General features: G+C 42.0%; 1 protein-coding gene across 6 annotated transcripts in view; it reads right to left on the bottom strand.

Annotated features, from left to right (window-relative positions):
* Nucleotides 1–13617, bottom strand: part of LOC148886124 (sialate:O-sulfotransferase 1-like) — a 100115-nt gene that overhangs the window by 34781 nt on the left and 51717 nt on the right. For 5 of the 6 annotated variants that reach the window (XR_016117852.1, XM_089017058.1, XM_089017053.1 and 2 more), the window contains 4 exons: nucleotides 12459–12580; nucleotides 9981–10170; nucleotides 4267–4431; nucleotides 3974–4174 (listed from right to left, as the gene is read on the bottom strand). Coding sequence is in view for 5 of the 6 variants with exons in the window: in XM_089017058.1 (XP_088873184.1) it covers nucleotides 3974–4174; nucleotides 4267–4431; nucleotides 9981–10170; nucleotides 12459–12580 (678 nt within the window). In the remaining variant the exon portion in view is untranslated. The remainder of the gene's footprint in view (nucleotides 1–3973; nucleotides 4175–4266; nucleotides 4432–9980; nucleotides 10171–12458; nucleotides 12581–13617) is intronic. The other variant, XM_089017056.1, reaches the window with a different exon arrangement.

Genomic DNA, 13617 nt, shown 5'->3' with positions numbered 1-13617 from the left:
GAAGACTACACAAAAGAAAATTACCGTCGGGCAGAAGGAGATCATTGAAAAACACGAACGAGGTGTGCGTTTGTGTGACTTAGCGTCCCAGTACCAGTACACTAAGTCGACCATTGCTACATGTGGCTAAGGGCGTTTCTGTGTTGTCTAAGCAATGGTCTCAGGCAATATCTGTTGATTTGGATTAACGAAAAGCAGCTAGCAAGGGACATTGTGAGTGAGAGTATTATCGCCGAGAAAGCACAGCAACTTCACTTGGATATCATCAAGAGGCAACCTGGAAGTTCGTCATCCATTGACAACTGCCATCACAAAGGTAAATAAAACGACTTTATTGTACTGTACAGTTTATTTGTTTAATTACAATACAATAGCACATTTATTATACATATAATAAGGCATGTTTTGTGTCATTTTAAGGCTTATTTAGTAGAAAATTATGTTTTATGGGGACCTGGGAACGGATGATTCTCATTTTGAATTGTTTCTTATGGGAAATACATATTTGGCAGACGGAACTTTTCACCTTACACACACTTTCTGGGAACCAAGTAACATTAAGTTTGTAAGCTGATGTATCACTGTACTAGAATGCGCATTTGCACCAGCATCGTGGAAAAGGGCCATTAGATGCCCTCAGCTGGTGCCAAGAAACTGCATCCAATTGGCCGAGTCACTCTATAAGACTGAACCTGATTCCCCTGAGGTTATGTTCATTTGGCCTTATCTCTGTGACTGCACTTTCGCGTGCATCCCTGTCTTGTCCACATGACTCTTGGGCTCTCTTATTAGGCTTCTGAAAGACATCACGAGTCTTAGGCCTTAATCTCATGCCATAATATGTGTTTTCATCTGTTTCATTTATCTGTGTCTCTTTCTCAATATGTAAATAGTGCAACTTTCCATACACATGTATACCATATTTTGTCCCACCTTTCAGTGAATTTTTACCTTCTTTAAATATCACTGTTGCCCCGTTGGTGGTTGCTTTCTTTACAGACAAAATGTTTTGGGGGTATGAAGGAATGTATGAAGCGTCTTTCAGCGTTGCTTTATGTCTTTGTCCTTTGATGTCTATCAAAGAGACCTCAGCATCTCCCCTTTTATGTGCGACTCCGCTGCATTGTGTGCTGTCCGCAAGCTCCACGCGGTGTCTTTCCGGTCTGAACGTGCTGTCAAAATTCTTGAACATGGTCACGTCGGTGATGATATGCGAAGTGGCTCCCGTGTCCAACATCAATCGTCTCTCTCGGATGTTGCGACCCAACTGCTCCCTGGATCTGGTCTTACTGTCCCTCATCTTGAGCACGATGTCGGTGTCACCATCTTCTGACACTTTACTGGCGTCATCTCGTCTGCTCTTGTCCTTACGCCTGCACGTTGCGTCTTTGTGTGTCTCGCTTTTGCAATGAATGATCGATGTCTTCTGTCGACATTGTTTTGCTTTGTGGCCTTTGATCCCACACTTGAAACACACTATGCTTGTGTCATCACTGTGCTGGTCACTGGTGTTGGTTTTGGTGGTTTGTCGTCCACTCCGACCCTGTGTCTTCATCACACTGTCCCCTGACTCAGTGTTCATTTTCTCAGTGGCTTCAAAACTCCGTAGCTTCATCTTGAAATCTGCAAACTTCATTTCATCATTTGAATGCGCTGCATGGATTGCAAATGGCTTGAAACTTGCTGGTAGTCCTTTTAATACCATGGCAACAAGTAGTCCATCTCCCAATGTTTCACCTGCATTGCGAAGTGCTATGATGGCGGTTTCGGCTTTGATGGTATAGTCTGTAACACTTTCATCGTACCTCTTTTGAAGCGACGTGAGCGTGGTGTACAGATTTATTATCCGTGGTTTTCCTTTCCCGGCATAATATTCTCTCAATATCTTCAAAGACTTTCTTCCATCATCAGGTGCATCTCTCATTATTAATGAGAGGCACTTGTCATCAAGCATATTTATCAATTCGGCATACGCATCAGCATTTTTCTCTGCATCCGTAGCCATTTCGGAACTCGTCGCCGGCTCGCTTAGCACGGTCTTCTTTAGTCACAATAAATGAAAATTTCCGAGCATTTTTGTTTCCCATATCTCGTACTTATCTTCATCTCCGTCGAATGCCAGTCGAAGGTGCCTGCTTGCACTTCCTTGATCCATCTTGACCGCTGTTTTAGCCGGTTAGCGATAGCCTCATTTGCTCACCGCTCTTTCAAGACTGGATACACTTCTGGCTTCACTTTATCTCCCAAACGTCTCCTGGGGCCATAACCTGTTGAGATCTTCAGCGCGTTCGCGATGCATTTGGGAGAATAAAGAGTCAAGATGGTCCTCTTGTTTAGATCATACAAGTAGGATATTTATTTGCCGGAGCACATAGAGCAGCCGCTGCGCTCATCGTCATACGAGAAGTCAAAAAACATATACATAAACTGGCTTTTGTCCCTGTCAAGTCACGTGATGTCGCGTAGTGGCTTGGTTGCCAGATCAGCTCAGTATTACAGCATTATACAAACTGAGGATACAATCTAACTTTCTTAACAGGCAGAAGATGTCTGCTGACCACCAGTTTCCATGCCTGCATTATCATCAATAAAAGTCGCTCTTCCAGAATTAATTGTGAGGCTCTTTTGGAGTTTACTTAATGATTTTCACAAGGGGGCATGCTGACAGGATTGTTTAAAAAGCATTTCTGATAAAGTTAAGAAGGATTAATCTGAAGGAATGGCCAATTGCACATTAGTTTGGGAATATACATACATGCACATTTTTTTGTTTTATGACAATGCAGGAAATCTTTTAATTCGTGCTTATAGTACAACTCAAGTCTTGTTTGGTATCATTTCCTATCGTACGTATTTAGCATCCTATAGTGAGTTCACTAGATTATAATTGCTGTCCGAATGTGTAGTGAGAATTGGTTACCCCTTATACAGTCTGCTCAATTATACCCAAAGGCATCTTGAAATTAGTGAACACCAATGGTTGTAAGAAAATCAAGTATGTCCCATGATGCGTTGCATTGATTTAGAAAAAAATATTATAATATGGTAAAAAATGATCTATTTGCAGAGCAACACATAAACAAACATATTAAATGATTTTTTATTTGTGTATCATTCTGTAAAATAAACTTTGACAACATTTGAGAAAGACTCAAAAAAACTTTTTTTTTCTGATTGAGGTGTGAAATAACACTTTAGAATAGAAATAAAACCATTGACTCAGCCTTACCAGAACTTTTTGACCTGGGTTCATCAACCTTTTTGAAAGTGAGAGCTACTTTTGGGTACTGATTAAGTGCAGGGCAACCATTTTCATACATATTTCTGACATGAGAAATTTGTTCAAATGAATTTTAATCACTTTGTTCATAATAATTAATGATATTCATCTACTGAAGGTGAACCCACTGACTATTTTGATGCATACTGAGCAAGACTGATGTTGTCATTTTATAACTCCACATTTGTAATTAGAAGGGCACATTTATTACAGTAAGCAAATATCTTTGTGAGGATTTTTACCGTGTCCATGTTAATCGCTTTGTTACAGCTTCAGCTGTTGGTAAAGCGGTATATAAATCATATAAATTGTATTGTATTATATTGTATTGTATGGTATTTAAAAACCAATAGGAAACAGATAAATGCAAATTTCCCCATTGTGGGACTGTTAAATTCTTTCTTATCTTATAAATGTCACCATTGGATTTCTGCAAGTGTTACATTTTGGAAAATCAAAATATTTGTGTTGTATTGTATTATTTTGACTTCAAGATGGCGCTGTGAGAGTGTTTGCCTTTACACCAACTCCAATATTTTTTTCTTCTACTTTTTCCTTGCATAAGTTTGCTGGTGTGAATTGGGAATTCATCCGTTGTAAGACAAATTAAGGTTTTATCTTATGTTGTCGTGTTTTTGTTAGAATAGGTCCTGCCTGCACTAAACCATAAAGCTATGAAGAATAGAATGTTACCTTTGCTTTTCCATTGGGCATCTGACGCATGTCCTAAATGTCCGGCACACTTGCGGTTGAATTCAGCCATCAGGGACCGATAAGGATTCCGAATCAGCAAGATCGCGGAGTCGAACATCTCAATTTCTTTCTTTCCACTCTCGTGAGTCTTGATACAAACACTTCGACCACTGCGCCAGAAGTCCTTCTCTCCTTTAAAACCTGGCAGAGGTAAACAAAGCAAAATGATAATCTGCAAGTCAACACGTCCATCAACGGTTGTTAAAATACACTGGAAATCATGCCATTCCCACCTCTGCTGTAGAGGGTGCCATCAAAATAGAAGCTGCCAGTGTAGTAACCTGTCATGAGCTCGATCAGGTGTCGGACCCAAGTGTTGCCGGCACCAGGAAAACTGGAGAGAGCCACGACAGAGCCGGATTTCTGTGGGAGAAACATCCTCTCCTTGCACCTGGAGTCTGGAAGAGCATTATTATTATTATTATTATTATTATTATTATTATTATTATTATTATATTTGTCAGGAAGATGAAAGAGTGCGGGCTGATAAGATCTAGTAGGTTTGTTACATGGGGAGTAAAAACTAAAATGTAAAATAACAGTGTTCTGCATTGACTACATCTGTGAAATAACAATCCTGACGTGTTTTTTATGATATCCTCCAGTGTCAAAGTGTGGAAGAATTTTAGACGTGTTCCCCTACTTCAATAATTAATGTGGCCCTGCCTCTTTCATGTTGAACTCACACCTTTGACACTCCTCTTTTTATCTTAAGATCCAGGGTGTGTGTGTGTTTTTATAGGTTAAGAAACTCCAGAATCAGAATCATCTTTATTGGCCAAATATGTAATAAATGAAATGTATTATTATGATGACAAATAAGTATGGAAGAACATTCCGTAATGTAAGTGCACCGTTGTGCGGTGGTACCACCCAAGGACAGTTGTGAGACAATGAGCAGTAGCTAGCAGAGCGATCAGTAGTAGAATATAATACTATAATAGTTGTACAGTAAGTGCAGACAATCATAAAATGACCAGGAGCAGTATTTGTGATACAACGGGTGCAATTAAGCAGAATGTCCCTGAGCACTTTAAAGTGTCTAGTTCTGTGGAATTTAGTTCAGTGACATTGGTTCAAGTTAGTACAGTGATGAAACTACAATGACGATAGCGGTAATGCTGTTCCATAGGGTTGTGCTAAATTGCAAGAGCCACTATACAAGTAGATTTGGTTTAATGTTAAGGAGTTAATGGCTAGAAGCAGTTCAAGTGTCTGCTGGATTTGGGGTGCATGGATCAATAGCGCTTGCCCGAGTCGAGAGATGGAAAAGGTGGTGGGCAGGATGTGGGGGGTCGAGTAGGATTTTCCTTGCCCTAGTCTTTGTTCTTGCGATGTGCACGTCCTTGAGAATGGCTGAGGTGGTGCCAATGATTTTTTTCCCACCATTCTAACTCTCCGTTGAAGTCGTATTTTGTCCATTATTTTGGTGGCCCTGAACCAAACCGTGATGGAAGAATACAGGAATGATTTGATTATTGCCGTGTAGAACTGTTGGAGTAACTCCTGTGGCAGGCCATGCTTCTTCAGCAGCGTCCGGAAGTACATCTGTTGGGCCTTTCTCAAGTTGGAGTTGGTGTTGACCAACCATTTCATGTCTTGGGAGACTGTGATTCCCAGGAACCTGCAGGTCTCGACGGTTGACAGTGGGCTGTCTGAGAGTGTGAGGTACAGCTGTGGTGATGGATGTTTCCTGAAGTCCACGATCATGTCTACCGTTTTAAGCGTGTTCAGCTCTAGGTTGTCTTGGCAGCACCAGAGTTCTTGCTGCTCCAATCGTCAGTATGCAGACTCGTCTGCGTCTTTGGTGAGACCTAGGACCGTGGTGTTGTCTGTGAACTTTATGAATTTGACAGCTCGGAACACTGAGGTGCAATCGTTCGTGCAAAGGGAGAACAGTCCTTTTTTTGTGAAGGCCCCAAACCAAACACAGGATTGATTCGACGACTAGGGTGTACAACAGTCTACGCACCTTCTGTGGCAGGCCATGCTTCCACTGTAGCTTTGGGAAGTACATCTTCTGATGGGCCATTTTCAGGATGGAGTTGGTTTTTGACCTACCACTTCACGTCCTGGGAAAATGTGATTTTCAGGAAATTGGGGGTCTCGATGGTTAACACAGGGCAGTTGGAGGGGCAGCTGTGGCGAAGGATGTTTCTTACAGTCCACAATCATCTTGAGTCTTGAGTGTATTCAATTCTGGGCTGTTTTGGCTGCACCCAAGTTCCAACTGCTCCACTCCTTATCGCTGCGGAGACTGATTGCCATCTTTGATGAGACCAACGACGGTGGTGTCCTCTGCTTGAGTTTGATGAGTGGATGTGTTGAGGTGCAATCATTCTTGTAGAGGAAGGAGAGTAGTGGAACAGGACGCTATTGCATCCGTCCTGTCAGGAAGCTGAAGATCCACTGGCAGATCATTGGGGGCACACTGATCTGGAGAAGTTTGGGGATGATGAGTTTCGGGATGATGCTGTTGAACACAGAGCTGAAATCCAATAACAGAATTCTTGCTAGGTCCCTGTGTTGTCGAACTTTATTTTCATGTATAAGTTTCTGTATTTTAATACTATTATTTGTGTAGGGGTATGGTGGATCAATACAGTATACAGTAATTGTCAAGGAATACATTGTTTTTGGCAGGCTTTGTGAAGTGAGATGATTCAACGCAACATGACAAATCCTGTCGTGCATCATCAATTTTCTGAAACAGTTGGACACCATCGGTAACTCCAGGGGTCGGGAACCTATGGCTCGGGAGCCATATATGGCTCTTTTAATGATTGGATCTGGCTCGCCGATAAAACTAAATACATATTCTTGCTTTTCGCTGTTCATTTCCTGTTTGCAATTTTCATTGGATGATACTGACCTAAGGTGGCCGTTGATGTTCAAAGAACAATTTCGCTGGGGTATTGACCTAGGTGCCGTTCATGTTGAAACAGGTAAGCGATCCCTTTTAAAAAATATCACAAGTGTCGGACACTTCAGGTTGAATGGACTGAATGATTTGCCTTTGTGGAGAGAAAAGGTTCTGCCGTGCTTCTAATTTGCAATGAAAAAAATACCATCGATGAAACAGACGAATGTCAGTGGCACTTTGACAAGCCCCATGCGACCGTTAGCATCAATATACTTCTGTGAGAGAAAGCAGAAAGCAAGTGTGGAAGCTAATGAGAAGTGTGCAGGCTAGCTAGCAGTAACTTCGCAAGTTGACTTTCATTCCGATTGTTTGGCTGGATTTTTACCAACCATGAGGAACAGAAAAAAAATCATATTAATGGTGAGTATTATCACAAATAAATAACATATTCTGACATTTTGTTGAAATCATGTTTGTGCGTTTCTAAAAATGTCACTTTTATGGCTCTTAGTCAAAAAGGTTCCCGGCCCCTGGGTTACACTGATGTAATGCATTTTCTAGAAGAATTATACACTATCTCTGGCAAATCTCAGCGTGCAAAGGAAGCCAGAGGGCTCCCATTCTTCATTTCCTTACCGCCTCAAATGTTCCACTTTCCAACAACAGTGAACCTCAGCACATTCGTGAGTTGGCATTCGCAAATTGGCCTCTGCAGATTTTTAAGGTTGCCCACTGAAAACTTAGATATTCTCTGTTTTTGTGGTCAGGCAGTTCAGCATCAATATTGCTTTGGTGCAATCTGGTGGCACTCGTGTGCCAAAGAAACTGTTTGAAGAGAATTGATGAGCTTCATTACAAAAAAATATCTGCCACATCTGCTGGCAACCATGAACCCTTTTAGAGGTGGTGTCATTATCGTGATTTTCAGCAAGGCTTGGTCCCAATTACCTGTAAACAGTTGGGGTCCACTGAAATTATCAAATGGAGACAGAGCCTTCTGGACCTCTTTAAAAGATTTCTGTACTTTTTTGAGCACTGGGGCATGGCGGCATGCTCGGTGTGAAGACAGAAGTTCACAAAAGAAGTCACATAAGTCGTGTATTTTTTAAAATAAAGTGTGGCTGTTATTAAACTTCAATTGAAGCAACCGCTTTATAAAAACAAGTTACTAGTATCGTATTTTCCACACAATAAGGTGCACTGAAAATCATTCTTTTTTTTCAAACTCCAGTAGTGCGCCATTTAATCTGATGCACCTTAAATATGGACGTATTTCTTGGTATTTTAAATCTTCCGTTACGTCTGGCGTACAATTTACAAAACGTCTCCGCCCGGGTGGCCGACAACTTTTTCAAGCAAAAAAAAAAAAAAAATACATATATATTTTTTTTTCATATCGGTTCGTTTGGCAATTTGCCTGCATCGAATAACTTCGTGGTTCCGGACTTTCCCGAGTGTCATAGCCCATGAAGAAAGATTCAAAAGAAGCGAACAAAATTTCTGACACTACAAAACGTTAAAACGTACAAAACATTAAAAGTATCGTGCAAAGAAGAGTTCACGTGGCTTATAGCAGACGACGCAACGCGAACATTGCATTGTGCAACATGCCGAACAGTTTATGGACAAACGACAGCTGGAGCAAAATCATCAGCAAGGGATATTTACGCTAAATAAATTAAGCAAGAGAGCATTTGTGGTAGGTACATTTTAAAGTGTTGTTCTGTTATATATTCTAGAGATAAAGAAGGTGGACGATTTTAAGTACTTGGGGTCAACTGTCCAGAGCAATGGAGAGTGTGGAAAAGAGGTGAAGAAGCGTGTCCAGGCAGGCTGGAGCGGCTGGAGAAAAATGTCAGGTGTGATGTGTGATAAAAAGGTTTCAGCTAGGATGAAAGGAAAAGTGTATAAAACAGTGGTGAGACCATCCATGATGTTTGGACTGGAGACAGTGCCACTGAAGAAAAGACAGGAAGCAGAGCTGGAGGTAGCAGAGCTGAAGATGTTGAGGTTTTCTTTGGGAGTGACCAGGTTGGATAGAATCAGGAATGAGTACATTAGAGGGACAACTCATATTAGAGGCTTTGGAGGGAAAGTCAGAGAGGCCAGGCTGAGATGGTTTGGACATGTCCAGAGGAAAGATAGTGACTATATCGGGCGAAGAATGCTGAGCCTATAACTGCCAGGCAGGAGACCGAGAGGAAGACCATAGAGGAGGTTTATGGATGTGGTCAAAGAGGACATGAAGGTAGCTGGTGTGAGAGAAGAGGATGCACAAAACCGGGAAAGATGGAGGACATTGATTCGCTGTGGCGACCCCTGAGGGGAAAAGCCGAAAGGAAAAGAAGAGGAGTTCTGTTATTCTGATTATCAATCCTTAATACTTTGCAACAATGTTTTTTACGATTAGTCGTCTTATTGTGTTTCAAGTTGTGAAAAATGGGGCAGGCAACTTTATGGCTGGGCAGGCAACTTTTCAGAGTTGTCTCCTCTCGTGTCCGGTAAATTTTTGTCATGAGTTTTAGACACTGGCCTTATATATGAAAAGAGTTTTAAAATAGGCCAATTATTGAAGGTGATACTACTACTAATACTGTCATGAAATAGTAGCTCTGACACTTCACACGATGTCGGGCAGATGTGCAGACAGAACTGTCTAGGTAGTTTCATTGACAAGTACAGTATATCTGATGGGTGATTGGATATGGCCAAAAACAATAGACAAGCCCAGTGAATCTGGCATACAATCCAACGAGGCAAGCTAAAACTATTTTAATGATAACTGCATGCTCGTGGGTGGAGTTGGCAATGGATTTACCAAAGGCGTCCTCCATAATAAATTAGTTTTTAAAATCTTGCTCTCACCATGTAGTTTGACAAGGTTAATCTTTTGAAAAAAGCCCACCCAAAAAGTAGACTCTTTGTTGTATGATTGTAATTCTCTATTGATCGTCTGCTTCATCAGGTCCCGAAGGTCTCGCCTCCTGTGTAGACTTTCCTTTTGAAAACGACTACATCGGGCATGGTCTTAATTTCAAACGACAGTCATCCACACGCAATAAACAAATATGACAAATATCTCACCAAGAATAGGCGTGTGATAGACCTGATAGTAGTCCTGCCCTATCGTTGTTGTAGGAGTGGAGTTATTAATGCTGTCCAAACCCCTGTTTTCCGCACATCGATTTCTATCAGACTGCTGGTCCAGACTGAAGAGAGAAGATGTCCATGTACAGAAACAATGGGGCTTCTTGAACACGGCAAGTGGGAGCTCCTACACAGCAGATGAACAAATCAGCATGTATTTTGTGAGATATCCGGTTCATTTACAATTTATCCTTCGGAGCCCAGGTGGTGTAACACCTCTCTTATATTTTCTCACGTTAAATTGCATTGAAAACAACAAATGCTCTGTTTCAATCAGTCAGTAGGCCTTTCTGGAGGGGCAGAAGGAGGCAGAATAAGAGGGTGGTAGCATATACACGTATACATGAGGTCAGCCAGAACCTCATTTACGTATTAAATGCATGTACCCATTTATGTTGCCTTTTGTCACATCAGCAAAGAGAAGTGTAAATGCTGCAGGCATATCAGGCTTGTTGCTTTCCTTTCCATAATTTAAAGGGAATGGAGGGAGCAACATAGGTTGACAGGGAATGGATTCTGCAGTGTTCACGCCCGGATTGGCACAAATTGCTATTTTTTAAAATGTACCGTTTGAGCGTGTATGTGAAATAACCAATTTCCGGTCAAATGGATATTTATGGAATGCGGTGCACTGACTTGTACATGTCACAAAAAAACAAAGCCATCAGTGTCCAGTAACTGAGGCGAGGACTCCATGGCAAACATATTTTGATAATTACACAAAAAGGCCCATTGTGATAATTAATCCTACAAAGTCATGAAAAATATTTTACATGCCATTCATTCTTTGGTGAGAAGGGGGCAATATGCCTGCAGGATGTCACTATCGAATTCAGATCACTGTGTTTATATACAAATATGGAAGTCTTGTCATGATCTGGTTGGCGACCAACGGGTGGCGCTGTCCGCCCCGCCTGCACCTGCACAGGTGGTGGTCGTCCCGATCAGTGGCGGACTGCACGTTCGGATTGGCAACCAACGGGTAGCGACGTCAGCCCTGCCTGCAGTCAGTTCATTGTTTGTTGCATGCTTTGTCTGCAATTGCATGCATTGTATGCTGTGCATGTGTTTGTTTAACCTTGGCAGACTTTTACACTTGGTTTTCTTTTGATACTTTTTTCTGTTCAGATCATTTTGATGTTTCACATTTTGTTCCTGCTGACCTTTATTTTAATACAATTTGTCAAGCAACCTCCTGCTCCCTCCTGCTTTCATTTTTGGGATCCGCACCCGCCATCACCACCTCGCAAAACGTGACAGAATGAACCGACCAACCATCGGATCCAGCAGGTACAACGGACCCGTCTCATTTCCACTCTGTGCCTGGCAATGCTACGTCCACGTCAGACCACGCCTCGTCGAGTTTGAATTGCGTCACTCGACGAGCCGTAATGTCCAGGGTGACACTGGGTGTCTGGCAGTGCACGCCCACGTCCAGCCACACTGTCGTCGTGCATGTTGAATTGAGTCGCATCCACGACGAGCTGTGCAACGTCCGCGTCAACGTCAATCCGAGACCCCACTCACCGCTGGATCCCGGAGCGGCTCAGGACTGGTCTCGTTTCCCCGGTGCCGGGCAGTTCACGCCCACGTCGGCGTCCGGCCGAGACCTGGTCCCATACGGCCGTCCGGGGTGCCACTCTGCGCCTGGCAGTTCGACGTCCGCATTGAGCCATGCGTCGTCGCGTGAACGTGCGAGAGGGATCACACTGACGCCCACGACGATCCATGCCGCGTCTTCGTCCACCCCAGGCCGAGTCCCGTTCCCATCAGGCCGCCGCCCGTCGTATGCTGGAGAGGCAGCGGTTGCCGTCTCCACCATTGTTCCCTGGCGAGTGGACCTTTTGGGAGACTGTTGGGACTTCTGGAAGCAGCCTCTTGAAGGGGGGTACTGTCATGATCTGGCTGGCGACCAACGGGTGGCGCTGTCCACCACGCCTGCACCTGCACAGGTGCTGGTCGTCCCGATCAGTGGCGGACTGCCACGTTCGGATGGGCAACCAACGGGTAGCGACGTCAGCCCTGCCTGCAGCTTCACAGCTGCTGGTCGTTTTAATCAGTGACACTTAAAAGGACTCCCGGCACGACCATCCGGTGTCGGTTCATTGTTTGTTGCATGCTTTGTCTGCAATTGCATGGATTGTATGCTGTGCATGTGTTTGTTTAACCTTGGCAGACTTTTACACTTGGTTTTCTTTTGATACTTTTTTCTGTTCAGATCATTTTGATGTTTTACATTTTGTTCCTGCTGACCTTTATTTTAATACAATTTGTCAAACAACCTCCTGCTCCCTCCTGCCTGCTTTTTGGGATCCGCACCCGCCATCACCACCTCACAAAACGTCACAAGTCTTTCACAGGCAAAACAAGGTTACAACAGTCACCAAGTCTTAGTGGTAAGAAATGTATTCAAACCTTATCAGTGCAAGTCTCTATGCAGGACTGTGAAGTTATATTGTTTTGAAGGGAGTGAATAGGGAAGTTCTTGGTAATGTTGTTCCCCAAATGGAAGCAGCCTCGCTGGTGAGCATTCCTGACTGTGGCAAAAGCAAGGAACAACAAGAATACAGACAAATAAGACCGATACATTTCAGGAAAGGAATTTACATACAAAACTCACAATTTAGAATAAGCGATCCAGCTATTATTTAGTACAGTGTGTATATATATATATATATATATATATATATATATATATATATATATATATATATATATATATATATATATATATATATATATATATTATTATTATTACTATTATTTAGTACAGTGTATATATATATATATATATATATATATATATATATATATATATATATATATATATATATATATATATATATATACAGTAAAGTCTCGTTATATCGATATCGGATATATCGATAGTCCTGGTTATATCGATACTACAGTAAAGTCTCGTTATATCGATATCGGATATATTGATAGTCCCGGTTATATCGATACTATTTCTATGCACGCACGGAGAAAATTACATGCAAACAGGGTCGGATATATCGATAGTCCCGGTTATATGATATTTTTTCGGACTCCCTTGAATATCGATATAACGAGACTTTACTGTATTTCTATGCACGCACGGAGAAAATTACATGCAAACAGGGTCGGATATATCGATAGTCCCGGTTATATCGATATATATATATATATATATATATATATATATATATATATATATATATATATATATATATATACTGACGTGCAGTCAGGGGAGGCAGGTGAGTCAATGCCTCACCTGTCATCATGGAAACCTGTCATGGAAATATCTTGCTCTGCAGTGAGACCGCATTGCTGTCCTTCTGCATATCGCTATTAAAGCGTTCAAACACGTTTACTATATGAACTAAATTTCCACAGTTTCATAACAATACATTTCATTTATAAGCGCCTTTCAAAACTCTCAAGGTCACTTTACAGTCACAAGATACATTTTTCTATGTGTGAGGAGCGGCAGCCGCACGCGCCAGCATTCACTCAACTTGGAAGTAACTCAAATAGAATAGTAAGACAAATAGATAGAAAGCTAGCTAGCAAGCCAATAGATAGCTAA

The sequence above is a fragment of the Hippocampus bargibanti genome, linkage group LG16, assembly GCF_051943395.1.
Source record: "Hippocampus bargibanti isolate YZ-2025 linkage group LG16, ASM5194339v1, whole genome shotgun sequence".
Lineage (NCBI taxonomy): Eukaryota > Metazoa > Chordata > Actinopteri > Syngnathiformes > Syngnathidae > Hippocampus > Hippocampus bargibanti.
Note: the sequence above shows the minus strand (reverse complement) of the source record. Positions and strands in the feature narration are given on the sequence as shown.